The 17,033-nt window shown below is 36.5% G+C and overlaps 1 protein-coding gene across 4 annotated transcripts in view; it reads left to right on the plus strand.

The window, feature by feature from the left end:
• Positions 1-14,465, plus strand: part of LOC140171179 (stress-activated protein kinase JNK-like) — a 53,553-nt gene extending 39,088 nt beyond the window's left edge. For 3 of the 4 annotated variants that reach the window (XM_072194379.1, XM_072194377.1, XM_072194380.1), the window contains 5 exons: positions 654-845; positions 1,838-1,968; positions 3,088-3,151; positions 4,032-4,118; positions 5,422-14,465. In XM_072194379.1, coding sequence (XP_072050480.1) covers positions 654-845; positions 1,838-1,968; positions 3,088-3,151; positions 4,032-4,118; positions 5,422-5,522 — 575 coding nt within the window. In that variant the 3' untranslated portion in view covers positions 5,523-14,465. The remainder of the gene's footprint in view (positions 1-653; positions 846-1,837; positions 1,969-3,087; positions 3,152-4,031; positions 4,119-5,421) is intronic. The other variant, XM_072194378.1, reaches the window with a different exon arrangement.
• The last annotated feature ends 2,568 nt before the right edge of the window (positions 14,466-17,033 follow it).

Here is a 17,033-nt window from a genome sequence, read left to right on the forward strand (position 1 = left end):
TTCTGAGCCATGTTACTTTTGTAGTGAGTTAGCGGAGGGGTAGTTCCCTCGCTTTGCACCACTGAGGTCCCCGGTTCAAGCCCCGGCGCGGCCCAAGGACTCGTGTGCACTTGGTTTATCCCGATTCCATGCTCGCTCTCGCAGGTTTTCTCCGGGATCTCTGGTTTCCTCCTGTATCGCAAAAAATCGGTGATTAGTTGTTTGGTTATCAAAAACTTCTTTCACCCAATGGAATTTGGGGAGCTGCACAGATAATTGGTGGATGTTATAATCTAAATGCAGATAGGTGTGCGCCGTTCGGCAGCAACCTAGTTGATGCGATCTGATTGTGATGATTCACCATTGCAGCGAAATTACAGCGCTTTGAGTCCTCTAAGATCTGGATAAAGGCGCTTTATAAATCCAAAATTTATATTATATTATTATTATTGTAGATCCTTAGAAACCCACCCATACCTTCATGTTGTTTGGTTGCAGGTGCCCTGTATGTATCCCACTTATGCCCCACTGAAGGAGAGGCACCCTAGGTGGTATATTTTGTAGTATGCATTGGGTGAGGGTTAGCACAATACTTAACCTACATAGTATGATAGATCTAAACAAAAATGCTAAAAGACTTGCGTGTTGTAGCCTTAACACACCTCATAATTCAGATATTGATCAGTGGAATAAAATTGTAGAGTTACTAGGTACCCCAAGCAGGGAGTTTACGCAACGATTACAACCAATGGTACGCAACTACGTGGAGAGTCGTCCGCGTCACCAACCTCACACGTGGGTAGAGCTCTTCCCAGATGAACTATTCCAAGAAGCCAGAAGCAGTACAGAACCAAACAAATTAAATGGTGAGTACTCTTGCACTGGTCTGTACCCCCCCCCCATATTTTGAGCATATTTTGAGAACCTTACAGCAAATAGGATGGTAGGCACCATATTTTTCCAGTTTTAGCCATTTAACCCAAAAAACTACAGTGTACTTCTTAATATTAATACATTGATCATGAAGGAAATAAGTTGAGGAAGCTAACTTCAATAGCATACATTAAAGAGGCATGGTCCGATTTTTCATGTTCTCTTTTGTATCTAATATTGAAGCCTACCATTAAAACAATATGTTTCCAAATTTTGAGATGTATTGCTCCAATGGTTTCGGTATAAGAAGCAAAACGTGTATAACAATGCCCCATAGGATAGTTCGCACACTTCCGGTGTGGTTGCCACAAATCACTCGGACGATAAATTTCACTTTTAAAATAAAATAATGAGAAAAATGTGAGCTTTCTTCTGACATGAAAATCTCAATTTTGATGAAGAAAAATAAGGGATGAGGCTGTCAATTGAGTCAGTTTTGGTATGAAAGTGATTGTATGAATGAGAAGATTCAGGGACTGCCAGGATTGCTCTCGCTCTCTACTGCTCTCCTTAAATCTGTTATAGGAGTCATTTTAGCTCTCCTTAGTTGACCATTCTCTTCTTGCATTCTATTGTGAATTGCTCTAAACAGCTCTCCTTGAAGGTACCAGTAGAGCTATTTGATGCTCTCTTGCAAATTCCAAAAGACAGTCCCTGAAGATTTCCATTTGTGTATTACCAGTTGACTTACTTGAATGGTACATCAGGTTTAAAATTGTACACAAATACCAAGTACACATCTGACAATCTTATTCCTCCCTCCATCAGCTGAAGAGCTCAACAGTAAGCGCTGAAGAGTTTGGCAGTAAGCGCTCAAGTATACTGGACATCCAACTCTATACACATCTTCAAGCACTTATAGGTTGGTTAGCTCCAGTCATTACAGTAGTTTGTGATTATTATGTTGTTATTTTCTCCTGTCTAGTTTTGCAAGCCAGAGATCTCATATCTAAGATGTTAGTCGTGGATCCAGAGGAGAGGATATCAGTAGATGATGCATTAAGGCATCCATATATAAATGTCTGGTATGATCCGAGTGAAGTGGAAGGGGTAGGTGTGAGTAACTTTCTAGTTTTTCCGTCTCGTTTTGAGTCTGTGTTATTGTTATTTAAAAAAACCAGTGAGGTAAACTTATGGTCCCCTTTCCGCATTCATTGTTGAGACAGAATTGTTGACATTGGGTCCCCGAATGGGTTCTGAGCTCTCTCCATTCTCCTTCCACCAGTCTTTGTTGGGTAATCAATATAACTATAGTATACCCTCTAGCCCTGTGTTTAGGGTTAGGTTTAGGGTTGAAGTTAGAGGTTGAGTTGGGTTAGGGTAAACATTAGGTTAAGGAAAGTATTCATAACTTTATTCCCTTTTACATGGATTGAAAGAAAGGTGTGACAGGAAGAAATAAGGACAACAAGTTGGGTAACTACCAGGATGGGTAGGAAAAAAATCTGCAGGTCTGTAACTGTTGCACTTCAATTTAATGAAAGGGGTGGAAGGAAGGTGGTTAGGGACGATTCTGATTCTTAACAAACAAAGTTATGTGTAGGAGTCACATGTAATAAGTAGCAATGAGGTACATTATATCATGACTGTCAACTAGTTTCTCTTAATTGCAATTTGTTTGCATACTTTTTGATAGTGAATTCAGCTATAAGTTGTAATCTAGGCTGGGGCATATAATTTGAACAATGTGAGACTAAGCAATTGGGATTTGTAAGATTGTCTGAAAAATCAGATGTCATCAGGTGATTATAATCTTATAGAGCAAAAAATATATACAGACAGCTAAAACCCTGCAAAAGGCATTACTTGAAAAGTCTCATTTCCCATGGATATGCTAGTAACTACAACAGATGTAAGCATGCTCCATATCCAAATTATAGTATCAGCAACCTCAATTATTACATCTGGTGTTTCAAGGTTTGGCTTTAATGATGTAGGTGTCATTCGTATTTACAGTGTTTGTCAATAATCTTCTGAGTTATGTGTAGTGCGCTGATTATAATGTGTCACATATCAGTGCTCATTGGCTGATATCAATCACAGCAGCAAGAACAGCCGTGTTCACTGCATTCTGGCAATGCACCACATTAATGATTTCTGGAAGGATTGTGGCAATACCTGTGGATACATGTTACATGTGATTCTAATTGTTGTTAATATTTGTTTTTGTTACAGCCGGCACCTATCCCATATGACCACACATTGGATGAAAGAGAACATACAGTGGAACAGTGGAAAGGTAAGCAACAACACAATAGTTAAAAGATGACTTACTGCATTCCAAAGCCTAATGTTACTACATCTGTAGCAGCTTCAATGATACCTCTCAAGAGGACAGTGAATGGAATTTGTCCACCATGACAGTACAAAGTGTCACCTTAGACAATGTGTGTGCCCTTCATGAATCAAGTTTTGGATGAGCCATCTGAATCACATCAACATCATTATTTCATGATGATACTAAAAGAATTTTGATCAAGTCCTGGACCTGTTTCACTATTGTGTTGGATCATAGACAGTGAAGACATGGACAGTCATATGCAGCATATCCTTTGAAGCTATGCTATGCTAGTCTCATCATAACAAAAAGACAAGATAAGTCTTCAGACATGCCACAGAATTAATTTATTGTACAACAGTGCGAAAACTTAACTCTTGTCCACTCAAGTGCTTCATCAGTTGCAAACCAATGGAATGTTGTGCTCTGAACCTCCATGCAAGCATGATGTTGAGATCAGGGCTTAATGCAGGTTAAACTCATTCATTGTCAGTGTTACAGATATTGCTATCATAACAGTACTTATATTGTATGCCGCTCCCTTCAAACATGCTAATCCAGCAGGTGCGAGCAAGACGTACAAGGTCTCACCATAATGTGAAATTCCTATCGAGTATGATCCAGATGACCGTCCATGTCTTCACAGTCTATGGTTGGCATTTGTGAAAGAGTTCGATCATTTGAGATCCATTAATTTTATAATTAATTAGTAATTCGGCGAAAAAAACAACTCAGTTCTACGGGTGGATGGAACCTCTCAAGAAGGGGCAGCGATTTGCAATTTTTGTTCACACATTTCACTCATGTTTCTCTTTGTATCATATTTGTATCTTTTCAACAGGCCACATCTTCACCGAAGTGATGGCCTTCATGAATCAAAACGGATTGGACCCATCACCAGTTCACAAATCAGTAGAAAACAATCATAGTAAGTGATACACCTTGGGAAACAAACCAAAAGGTTAACGAGCCTCTGTTAACAGTCTGTCTCAGTATTTGTAGCAGCAGTCCACATTTGTATTGCACATGAGTTCTGATCTTGCCCAAGCCCTTCAAATGAGGTCATTTATTTATCAAGTGTTTTTTTTGAGGGGGTGGAGTGTTCCATAAGGGTACTTGCCACAAAATAGCTTTCCATAGACTTTACGTGCAAAATAGGGGTCACGCTTTTAGGCTATAAGTCGAAGTTACGCCTTACTTTGAAATATATATTTGATATCATCTTAATCAGAACAAAATTCTGCATAACATATCTGAAAATGACACCATATTTTAGGTCTACTTTTGAGAAAAATAGCGCTATATAAAAGGCCCGATTTTCCCGTGTTTACATCCGACTGCTAACTGCGTTTTGACCTTGTGTGTTCATGCGCTCATCATCGTAAACATCACTCAAATTTTCGCGTTTTCTGTTCATATTAGTAGAGATCACATTCACAAGTTCTAGCAAAACACGATTCGCAACACTGAAATGGTTAATATTGTACCGATTTTGCACAATTTTTATGCAAAGTTGGGACTATAGTCGTGATAAACTTTTACCGGAAACCGCTTCACAGGCGGATTTAGTGGTATGCACCCATAACCTAGAGCTAAAATGCTAGGATCATTCTTGGTTGACATACAAAAAAGAAAAGTAGGCCCTAGTGTTTTTTATATGCAAAGTTATATGTGTTCATACCATACTCTATTAATGATTTCAAAATGTGCATCCATTTTGTGTGCACATTCATTCTACTACAAGTCAATTATAAACCTTTCAGACTTTTTAAAAAACCTCCAATCTCATCCTACATGCTGTACAAGGTTGCTGTCACTGGTGGAAGTAATCCGATTCTGATATCCATGAATTTGCGAAGGATCGCATGGAAATAAGCCAAGGCTTTCTTGGGTTATCCACTATCCAGGGTTGTATAGTATTCTGCTGTAACCTTTGACAAGATCGTACCTCCGCAATGTTGAGAAGGTGCCTCTGAAGCGTAGTATGTGTGCTTTACTCGTCGTATGTGTTGTAAATTCTGCCGTCATATGTGTTGTGTCATACACGTTGTAAATTCTGCCACCACATGTGTCGTGTCATACATGTTGTGATTTGCGCTTTGTCAACATTGCAAAAGTACGCTCTCATCAAAGGTTTACAGCAATTTACTATAGTACAGCAATCCAAACCAACTAAACAAAAAAGTAGCTTAATTGTAATTGCATTCACACCTGTTTCACCATCCACTTAGGTATGGATCATTCTGGGGCAATGAGTGATGGAGCATCAGCAGCAGCAAACACAAATGCAGCATCAGCAGCGGCCGCAGCAGTGGGCACTGGTAGAAGATAACAAAGACTGAGCAGCAGTCGCCTCATTTCGACTGCCCCACCCCTTCAACAAATAAGTAGTACAGGTACCTGCAAGCCATGGGCAGCAAAGCCAATCGTCTTATTTAAACAAAATGAGAGGGAGGGTGAAAACTCACCGACAAAACCTAGCAGCAGAGTTGGTTTTATCAAAGTACTAATATTGAATCATTTCGGTTGTCAATTCATAAGGTATTTGTACAATATCTGTATAGCATTTTTAAAAGGACCAGAAGTGTCAGGTGAAAAATGTTGAGAAAGACAACCTGCGTGGGATGTGCATGAATACTGCATAACAAAAGTTGTGAATCTTGTGCTATTTATCATGCTGAAAGGGAATTTAAACCACACACAACAATTTCTCGCTGCAAAATCATGCTTATTTTGATGTTGCGTGATATAGCAGGCTGTATTTATGGCAATATTTTGCAAGTTGTTCTCCCTAAAACTGATATATGTCTAATTAACCTGCAGGTTTACATGCAAAAGTCTGAAATTATGTCACAACAATGTACAGCTCACATAATTATGTCCTATTTTGTGTATCACTGCATAAATAATGAAGCAAATTCATGATTGGTCATAAGTCCTGATGTAGTGTAAGCTCTTGAAACAGTATCACATCATGTGATTGTCTGTTTTTATAAGCACACACATTAACAACAATTTTATGATCATTTTTGCAAGTATGAAAAGCACAATATTGTTGGGAATCTTAAGCAAAATTTCACAAAAGTATAAAGTGTTTGCATTAAGTATCCTGAGATATTAAATGACAAAGAATTGTCAAGGACTATTTGTGGCTAAGTGTTGTAGAAAGATGTCAGTGAGTTTTCACTCTCAGTAAAATGAAATAATGACCCGATTCTTCAATGATTAAGATGTAATTTTATTGTTATAGCTATGCTTAAAAAAGTATTTTGGAGATTGAATGTAAATGGTCAAAGGGTGTATAAATTCATTTTTTGCGGCCATGGAGTGTGAATTTAATCAACCTATTACAATGCAATGGCCTTTCAACCTAAGTGTCATAAGTCATTCTTGTTTTAATCCATGATCTGTTTCAATTGGTATTTATTGCAGAGTTGAAAGAGGTCAAAGGTTAGGTTAGATCATTATAAAATACCAAGTTCATAAACATACATGTCTGTTACAGTGGTAATTTTGAAGTTGACCTTTAAGGAGTTTAGTACCCAGGATAGATAACATCAATTCAAGTGTTGATAGCAATTACACAAGTTGATATTTGTCATTGGCATGTGGGGCTATCTAATGTGTATACATCACACATTAAGAATTCTACACGAATACATTGATATACAGTAGACAGAAGTCATTCCCACACAAGTTGAACAAAACATTTCAATTCTGTGAACGACAGCTGCCTCGTTGATTGATCTGTATATCTATGTTGCCATTTGATACAACACATCAGTTTGAATTGACTTAAATGCAATTATGTACAGGGATGCAATTTTGTTGAACTTTGTGTGAATCAAAATGAATTCTCACAAAGTTATCAATCAAGAATCAATTCTCTGATTTTTGCCAAATTTACAGCACTGGTGTTTTATATCAATGGAAGGGATTGATTTCAATTGTTTGGTCTTAAATCATCAATTGGGCTATTCCGCCTGAAATCCACATACACTCTATGAAAAACATGCCCTTAATCTTGCACACAGGGGGTGTGCATGTCAAATGGAGTAGCCCATTCAGGTAACCCCATTTGAAATTCACACTCCCTGTGTGGACGATTAAGGGCATGTATTCGGTGTGTGGATTTCAACTGAATAGTCCATTGATTACAAGAAGGTTGTAAACGTACAAAATAATATTTCATTGAAAAGTACTTCAGAAAGGTTATGAGTTTATAAACTTCCCACAGCACATCTAGGATGTTTGTTAATGTCCAGCATAGAATTGAAGAGAACATTTTGAGTTTATTGTAGCCTTAGATCATTGAAACCTCAATGCCTGTATGTGTCAAAATTATGTGAAACTATGTTGGGTTTCTTTATGTAACTCATTTCTGTTGGATTCAAAGCCATAATATCATGTAAAATCAATATTTAGTCACATGTGTGCATTTGACAATGACTGTATGACCTGCTGTAAACAAGTTACAACTATAATATTGTATCTATTCATAGCAGTAAACGTAAATAGAGAGCAAAATTAAACTTCTACACTTCTCAAATTTGGTACACTCACCGGAGCATTTTCACTGGGTCAACCGGTGTCTTCAGCGGATATTATTACTTGGAAGATTTGTGTTGCTAGTCATGTTGAGATACTCCGATGACGTCGCGTGTGTAGATGACGTATAACAAGTTGTGACATCACTAGCAAAAGATGCCGGTTGACCCGGTGAAAGCGCTCAGGTGAGTCTACCAAATTTGAGTAGCGTAGAAGTATCATTTTGGTTTCTATTCAATGGTTACAAGTGTTTGATTCTCTCCATGTGTTTATGGCAGTTTGAGAACAATTGCAGGGTGTATCTTCCAGTTTTCTCCTCCGCTGAGATGATACCAATGCAAGAATGGTCACTGATTAGGGAATTATGGAATGACAAACCTGTATCTTTGAAACATACTGTGCAAATTTTATTCAATAATAAAGGTGAGTTTTTTTAAATGGCTTTTCTTTCTTTTTGCAGAAAAGTGTTTTATGTATGTTTATGGAGATAGTGGCAGTTGAGGGTGCTATATAACATCAGTTTTAGGCTTCTAGACAAAAAATGCACTTTTTGTTTTCGAATATTTGCACAGCATGTTGGTAGAGTGTTCTGGTATTCAATTCTATTTTTCCTAATCAGTGCTTGTCCTCAAAATATAAAATGTCCTATACCTCAATGGGTAAGGTCCACTGGTTAATAACCAACATGAACATGGTAATGGATTTCTATGTACAGGTGAAAGTATAAAGGAACGGTTGTTCATACGTGTAGTAAAAGGAATAATACACTACATGGAATGGTCTGTGTAAAGCAAATTGCATAAGATTTCTTTTTGGGTACCAGATTGTATGAATGGTACAGCTCATATAATTTTATAAACATTTTGAAGTGGCACGCTGCTTTCGTTGCCTGATGATGTACATGTATTGTATAAAAATCTTTGTATGTATGTAATGTATGTATGTATTGTATGTATGTAATGTTTGTCTTCAAGTAAACAAAACAAAAGTTCAGCATGCAAGAAAAAATGCGAACTTTGTAAATGTGATACTGGTACACAGTTAGGTGGCCATTGGGCTCTCTGAGAGATAATGGACTGTTCTAGGTAGTAACCATACTCCCTCCTGGTCATTCTAGGTAGTAACCATACTCCCTCCTGACCTTTCAAGGTATAGTAATGAATTAATTTCCAAGTAACATTCATAAGACAGGTCATTGGTTACCTAATGGTAAATGTTCAGAATAGCAACTTTGAAAATTTGATTTAACTACAATAGAAATTTCAATTGAATGAACACAGCCTGACATAGTGGTACGATTTTTCCCGTACACTGCGCGATGTACGCCTGCATGTGCATAATCCAGTGAATCCAACCATGCCAACTCACTCATGATTGGTCTAGTATTTCAATTATTGTATCCAAGGTTGTGCGTTCGCGTTGTAGTTTAAAATACGCTATATACTATCACGGTTGGATTGCATACAGCTGTTGAAAGCCGTTTTCATTCAATTGAAATTTCTAGTATATTGAGAAGCCATCATCATCAAATCTGTGAAGAGTAACTACATTGGGATGATGATGAGAGCAACTGCTAAACAAAATGTGCAACTTGTATGACTTAAGTGTCACTTATCATTTCTTATGATACATCAAAAGGTAAAATACACGGAAGTAATCAGATTTGGTTTGCAAACGTAATGTAACTATAAGGAGTGGACTGAGTGTCATAAAGAACTGTACAACTTGCATGTTGTTTTTATTATGTAGACCTTCTGTAGTTTTTTTCTAGTTGCAATCAACCATGGATGAAAGCATTATAGGTCTTGCACACACGATGGTAGGCCTAAAAGTGTTTAGAAAAAAAATACTATTCTGAATATTAGGAATGTTAGCCATGAGGAGTGACCTTTATATTGCCATTATGTTTAGTTTGATTTGGAAAAAAATACAAATTTACCCATATTTGTTTATTAATAATTGTATAATTTTGTTTTGATCCAAAGCAAGATTTTTGTAGCTGAGGGGGAGTGTATATAGTTGGTTAGCTTAGCTTAATTAGTTTCAAACCTCCTTATTTAAGGTGTGTGAATCATGGTGGTCACAGCCACATTATTGTATATGTTTTGTATTTAAGAAGTAACCTTACATGTAGGTTGAATTATTATTACAAATTGTGTTCTTATTCTTATGCTTCCCATTGTTTCTAATTTGTTTTTGTATCTAACACAAAAACAAAGTTGTTGTTTTTTTGTCCAAAGAGACCGTCAAGACTTGGTAAAGCCCTATTATGAAATAATGTAGGATAGTCAACATATTGGATTGTCAGTGTGGGGACCAAAATCGTTTAACCTATCACATTTTTCGAGAGAAGTCTTAAAACGCACGAGAGACAGTGTTTCCGTGCATGAGTACTGCAAAGACTTACGTGTATCACGGATAACTCTAGTATATTTTTGAAATCGACCCAGCTCTTCGGAAGACTCAAAATTATTCCCAATAGATTCCTTGGCAAGAATCTTATTCTTGTACTGTGAGAGAAAATTTACTTCAAGATGTGTTCATGTTTGAATTTGGCTAACTCTATTGGTCCCTGTTATTAGTGTATTAGTTGAGGGACATAATTGATTCACAATGAACATTTGACAGTACATGTATTGAGTTAATACTGTATGCATTAGCTCTTATAATCTATACTGCACCAAAGAAGTATCTGAACACTTAAACAAAAGCCATTTCTTAAAGACACTAAAACTAAATTACAAAATAAAGTAGTCTAGACTTTTTACTCAAAGGATATTGATCACAGCAGAGGGAGCTGTCATCCGATAGGCTTTATTGAACCCATAACAATAGGCAGCAGAAATGACCATTCGTCAGTCAAATGAGTATAGGCTTTGTGGAATAAAATGGCATCATCCCGAAGAAGGTATCAATGTATGCAGAACAAAATTCTCTATCCACCAGTTTATATTGCAATTTAGATTTAGTGTCTTAAAGATATGGCTTTTGTTTTAAGTGTGCCGATACTTTTTTGGTGCAATATATAAGAATCTTTACAAGTGTGAAATAAGATATACATTGTAATCATAGAAAGCTGTATTTTGAATTGTACATGTATTGGCACAGGATAGGCTAAACAACAACTCTGTTATTAAGTGAAAAGGTAAATTTTAAGCAAAATTGGTAAATGAAATGGCACCTTGTAGCTGAGCACTGCTTGTAAACATGTGCCAATTATTGCTGTATTTATTTATAAACCAGCCTAGCATATTGACATAAACAAGGAAGAATACAACTCACTGTTTCAAATGTTTCAAATTTATATTAAACTGTTGTTGATTGTATTAACTGGCAAGGTCCTTTTGCACTCTGCCAATTAGGCGCTGTGTACAAGTGGGGTTCTGATTGGCTAATTGAATCATGCCATTATCACATTGGCACCTCATTTGCCAAACAAGCTGCATAGCATTGTGTGATCCAAGTGTGACCTAGTTCTTTTTATGTGATAATCACGAAAATCTGTCAGGCAGTGCAAAATAACCTTGCCGAATAGTAGGGTATCAGGATAACACAGTTGTTTTAAGATATTAAAACTTGTTTTACTATTTTGCTTCACTATCACTACCTACTTTACAGGTCCATTTTTTGGTGGAAATTGTTGTGGATATACAAAGTTTGAACTTCTGGGAACATATTTGATAGTTAAAGAATGACAAAAATGTTGTATTCATAATTATAGTCATGTGCCTCCATCTTTCATCTGTATCCATACATATTGTGTTATATGTCATTTACATGACATATGTGTACATCATGTGGCTATCACATGAAGTGAATGTGGATATCACATACACACCATGTAGTGATCAAGAGGAGTGTGTTTTTGAGATCATGTTCCATGCATACATGCCATAAATGCAGTATGAGTATCACATTGTATCACCATGTTTGTTCCACATAACTAAACACCAAGTCATGTGGTGTGCATGTGACGATATCATGATGTGCATGTGAGGATGCACATACCTAATATTTAATGCATAATCTTGATTGTTGGGTGTGTATGAATTGACAGCTGTGAGACATCATAATACATATGGATATGTTTATATACATCAATACTACACAATATAGTATTTTTATGCACAAAACGTATTGTTTTTGCTGAATTGACCTTGTCTCTTGACCAGGCCCTTCAATGTAATGTAGTAGAAGGGTCATCACCTATCACACAACAAGCCTGTGTATATCATGCTCTATTGCTCTAAGTATAATGCCACAACATGATGCAGAGATGAAACACTGTACTGCTAGTCATATCATACCAACCAGTCCCTAGTTGCCAAGATATTTTTGATGTCTGCATATGCTTTGTCATGTCAGCATAAGCCTTCAGCATTTTATTATTCTCTCAATCGCCCTGACTTCAGTATGCTAGAATCAAAAGTATGCAACTAGGGCTAGGATCACAAGCTGCACTGCAATATTGCAATCTATTGTTTACCTGTACACTACCATGTCTACTAAATGTTGAACCTCCTATCATTCAGTTTGAAAATTGTCAACCCGTGTAACGTTGGGTTAAGTATATAAACAAGTTGAAGTCCCTAAAAGTGTATTTTATATGTCTTTTAAAAAAGCAAGTCAAAATTTGGAAATGAGCAAAAATGACCATTATTAGGTCGGTGAAATGTGTTGTGATATTTAAAAAAGATAAGAATTTTGCTTCCTTGAGCAGTGCTCATTGAGCATGCTGAAATATAACTGGCTGTATGCAAAAGCTTAAAAACCTATCGTAAATTGTGACTTATGTATCTATAAGCTTATTACTCTTTCTTGTGTGTGTGTGAAGATCATGAGAGATTGATTGATTTATACCTATAAGCACTCTGAAAGTTGATACTATTAAATTGTATATTGGGACAAAAGTAGTGACCATATTTTACAAAAATGTATTTGATGGTTTATTATACGTGCACATTTATCAAGATCTTCATCACAATTACAGGGTGTTCCAAAAATGAGCACTTGGATTTTTTTTTAATTTGAGACACCCTGTATAATCACAACTTTGCCTTTTGTAACATTGCACAATGGAACAAGGAGAATCCCTTTGTTCAAATATGCAAATCATATTATGTAACATTTGTATGTTCCAGAATAAAACTGGGTGATGTCCAGCGTTTAATCTGTGGCGGTGACTCAAGTGAGTCATTGAGTCACTTGCGAGTCGTTGAGTCACAGTGTATTACGCTGGAGGAAGTACTGTATTGCAAGTATGTTTTCCTTGCAGTAATCGACAAAAGTAAAACCTCTCCAATACTCTCTGTACAGTCCATTTCCTATATATGATACTAGTCCAGTTAATTATACTGTTATCGTCTTAAGATTCTATAGTGGTGTGTCAAAATCACAAGTAGTGTTGTTCTTATAATAAATATTACTAAAGTGGTTAAATAATGTTGAATTATAAACTATAAATAATGGTTTGAACATAAAATTGTAAAGGACTCTCCATATCAACGCAGCTATGTATTGTATATGTACAATCATCTTTTTTTATCATTATTTTTGTTAATTTTAAAAAGGATACAGATGTAATTTACAGAGTCTAATGTATCCAAAGTAATATATTATCTCTTTACACATACTTATTTTGTTTTCGACAAAATGGTTCAAATGTCATATGTGTAAAACTAAATAAGTAAATTAACATTCAGCATTTGAGTGTGAATATGCTTTATATTGGATCAGTGGTTATTGAGTTAAACTCTTCTCTTCTGTGGGTATGGTGATGTCAAATACTGAAATCTGTTTATCCCTGTAGTGTACCATGTTTATGATGGTGGTACTATTTGGTTTACCTAACCAAGTTGACATTACCAGGGAGACATACAGAAATCAACAACCCTTCATTATGATCATGTCATCCCAGTCACTCAGTATTTTCTGATAATAAGTGTGTGTCTATTTCCTGTAGCTCTATCAGGAAAGTGACATTGATTATAATTCACTTCTTGCATGGTCATTAAGTTTGAAGGTAGGATCTGGCAGCATGAATGAATGGGAATTGAACAAGTCATTTAACATTGTGTAAAATGACATCATTCTTTCTTTCATGTCTATTACCAGTTTGAGGCTCTACCCAAGTAACCATGCAAGAGGTGAATACTACACCTCATGTTTGGTAGTGATGTAAGTGCTTTTTAGACAGTTGTGCCATAACTGTGCTGACAAACTAAACGCTCTAAGGTAGAATCAATATTAGCATGTCTGATTTGATACTGGAAACAGTGAAATACGCATTTATGTCATTACCAATCTGGAAATAACATTCCCATGCATGGTTTTGTAACTTCATTAATTCTACTACATCACTACCAAACACGAGGTCACTTTCCTGATAGAGCTACTGAAAGAGGTGACTACAGTATTTTGCAAAGACCACTCACACTTCCTGATTTGGTGCAGATTATGATGAAGCAGGAAGTGGGGTTCACTTGAATCACATCATCATCACATTGGCACCTCATTTGCCGAACAAGCTGTATAGCATTGTGTGATGCATGTGTGGCCAGTTTTTTTTAACCCAATTATCAGGACAAGCAGTCAGCCAGTGTGCAAGGTCTTTGTTTAATAGCATAGAGAGTTGATGGTTAATAAGCTACACTGTGGTTCAATAGTAATTTAACTTAACGGTTATGTGCGCTGTTTGATGCTGCGCAGAGAGAGAGAGAAATACACACCTACATCACTGCCAAACTTGAGGCGAACCAAAGTATACTGCGTTATGGATGGTGTAGCAAAAAATATTTGTGCAAGGTACCACATAGGCACTATGTTCTTAGATTAGGTGTCTATTGTAAATCATAATTTAAAGGTAAGAACGTGACTGTGATGTAACCTTATAAAAGAGGTAGGATGTGTAATCTCATTAACCACTGATCTATTATGTTGATATCTATGTATGTTGATGATATCTATATCAAAGCGCAAAAAGTATTATTTAATGAGGTTCAACATGTTGACCTTATTTATCTAGGGTGTTATCTTGTATGTGGTTACCATGGTTACCCATAGAAAGAAAATAAACAAGTCTGTTGAAAAAATGTTCTGTGTATTTGTTTTTCCTTCATATTTAATTGGTATATTGATATATTCATATTATTTCCATACAGGGGCTGACTTTGAATGTAGTTGAGAATGAATATACCTTACTCCAGACATTTCTAATCAACTGATGCTATTCCATCATACATGAACATTGAACAAAAAACAATGATCTGTTGCATGATGTGTTTTGACCTTGATCCTATTTTAGGCAAGGGGTTAACTCGCCATTAATTGCAACAGAATCCTGTTCATTTCTGAAAAAGCATATTAAATAACTTTGGTTTGTTGAATTTTTTCTTTCTCAAAATCCCCCATAATTTCTTGGGCCTATCTGTTATGATAAATTCAACACTGCTTTGATGAGATGGTGTCCGCTGACATCCCAGCAGTGATTTCAGTATTCAGTGTTAATCACTGGCAATTGCAAGAAACTTGACACCAAAAACATTCTAAAAAGTCGCACCTTTTGCTTTGATATGGGTTGAATTGCAGAATGAGCCCAAACGGGTGGAAAATCACGACCTACCTGTTGCTATTCCACATAGGATCAATTTTTGATACAGGAAAAAATGGCTTTAACAAGACTAATGGTGGCGTATGTCATCCACACGGTGATGCAGGGCGGAAAGTATGCCTGCACACAAAAAAGGGCTGTGAATATTAAAACAGCCCTAAATAGTGTTAGGAATTTGGCAGACGGCCGAATTCGGATTCGGCTTTTGGTAAATTCATTTTAACGCATGCATTATTTTTTAATTAACAAGGGATCAATGCTTTACCTATAGGAGACTGCATATCAATCTTTTAACAATCATCGCTGTAGACCATACTCGGGACCATACTGCAATGAACTGTTAACTTACCTTGTATGCCGCCCTCTTTTGATTACTTAATATGATGTTATCATCTGATATTCATCAGGCAAAAATTGATAGGCTGCCCTCTATTATGTAAAGCATTGATCCCTTGTTCTTTATTTAAAAAATAATGCTTGCGTAACATGAATTGACCAAAAGCCGAATCCGGATTTGGCTGTCTGCCGAATTCATAACAATATGTACCTTGCCATCTTCTGAAGATAGCTTATATACAGATATGTTGCTATCTATAGCTAATACAGCTACCATCTTGATATCTCCTGAAGGTAGCTTATAAAATAAAGCTTATAGGCCTATTTGACAACTTGCTATCTTCTGAAGATAGCTTATACAGCTGCCCACCTTGTTATCTATTGAAGATAGCTTATGCTGGCACCTTGTTATCTTCTGAAGATAGCTTATGCATGCACCTTGCTATCAACTGAAGATAGCTTATGCATTAGGGTGGGGCAAAAAACACCTTTTTTTCTCGGATCGACTTGGAACTGTCGGAGAATTTTACTAGGGTACATGCTAGTATTGTGCTGAAATATCAGTAAGATGGACGCATGTTTCACCCAGGCAGTAGATTTTCACAAAATACCTACTTTTTTGCTATTTCTTACAGTATATTTCTTACTTCTATATAGAGAAATGAGTAGAAACAATCTGGGAAAAGTAGGTATTCAGATGCAATCCTAACTTTGGGTAGAACATCACCATTATTTTGGCTAAAGACACATATTTAAGTTAAATATTTAATGATATTTGAGTTGCTATATTAAGGGGTAGGGGTAGCATTATGGAGTATTTCCCCAGTTCTACTCAAATTTACCAAATGTGGTATTATTGCATAGATATGAACTGCAGCATTGCCAAAAATAAATGATATATGATTTTTGGCTATCCATGTTTTGACCAGAGGTCAAAAGGTCACACAGCCTTAAAAATTACTGCAAATCAGGTATCACATGACTCTTTAAGCCCATGTCAAGTCAGAGCTGTTCTAAAATCATATCTCATGTATTGTTTGTACTTTTGAAGTTCATATCTACCCAACAAGACCAAGATTGTGAAATTTGACTCAGTAGAACTGGGGAAATGCTCAATACACACTGTACAGTGCATAACATGTAATCAGGAATAGATAGCAACACACACTATACCAAAGACCTACATACTTTGCTATCAAGTGTAGATACCAATAGAGGTTATCCACTTCACTCATGTGTGACTTCTAAAAAAGGCACTGGTTCCTGTAGTATTCCTCATTCAAGCCAATTCAATGAACGACCTCAGAGTTACCTGTATGACTTTGGCGGGCTATTTTGAAACATTCATGG

The sequence above is a fragment of the Amphiura filiformis genome, chromosome 15 (genome assembly GCF_039555335.1).
Source record: "Amphiura filiformis chromosome 15, Afil_fr2py, whole genome shotgun sequence".
Taxonomy (NCBI): domain Eukaryota; kingdom Metazoa; phylum Echinodermata; class Ophiuroidea; order Amphilepidida; family Amphiuridae; genus Amphiura; species Amphiura filiformis.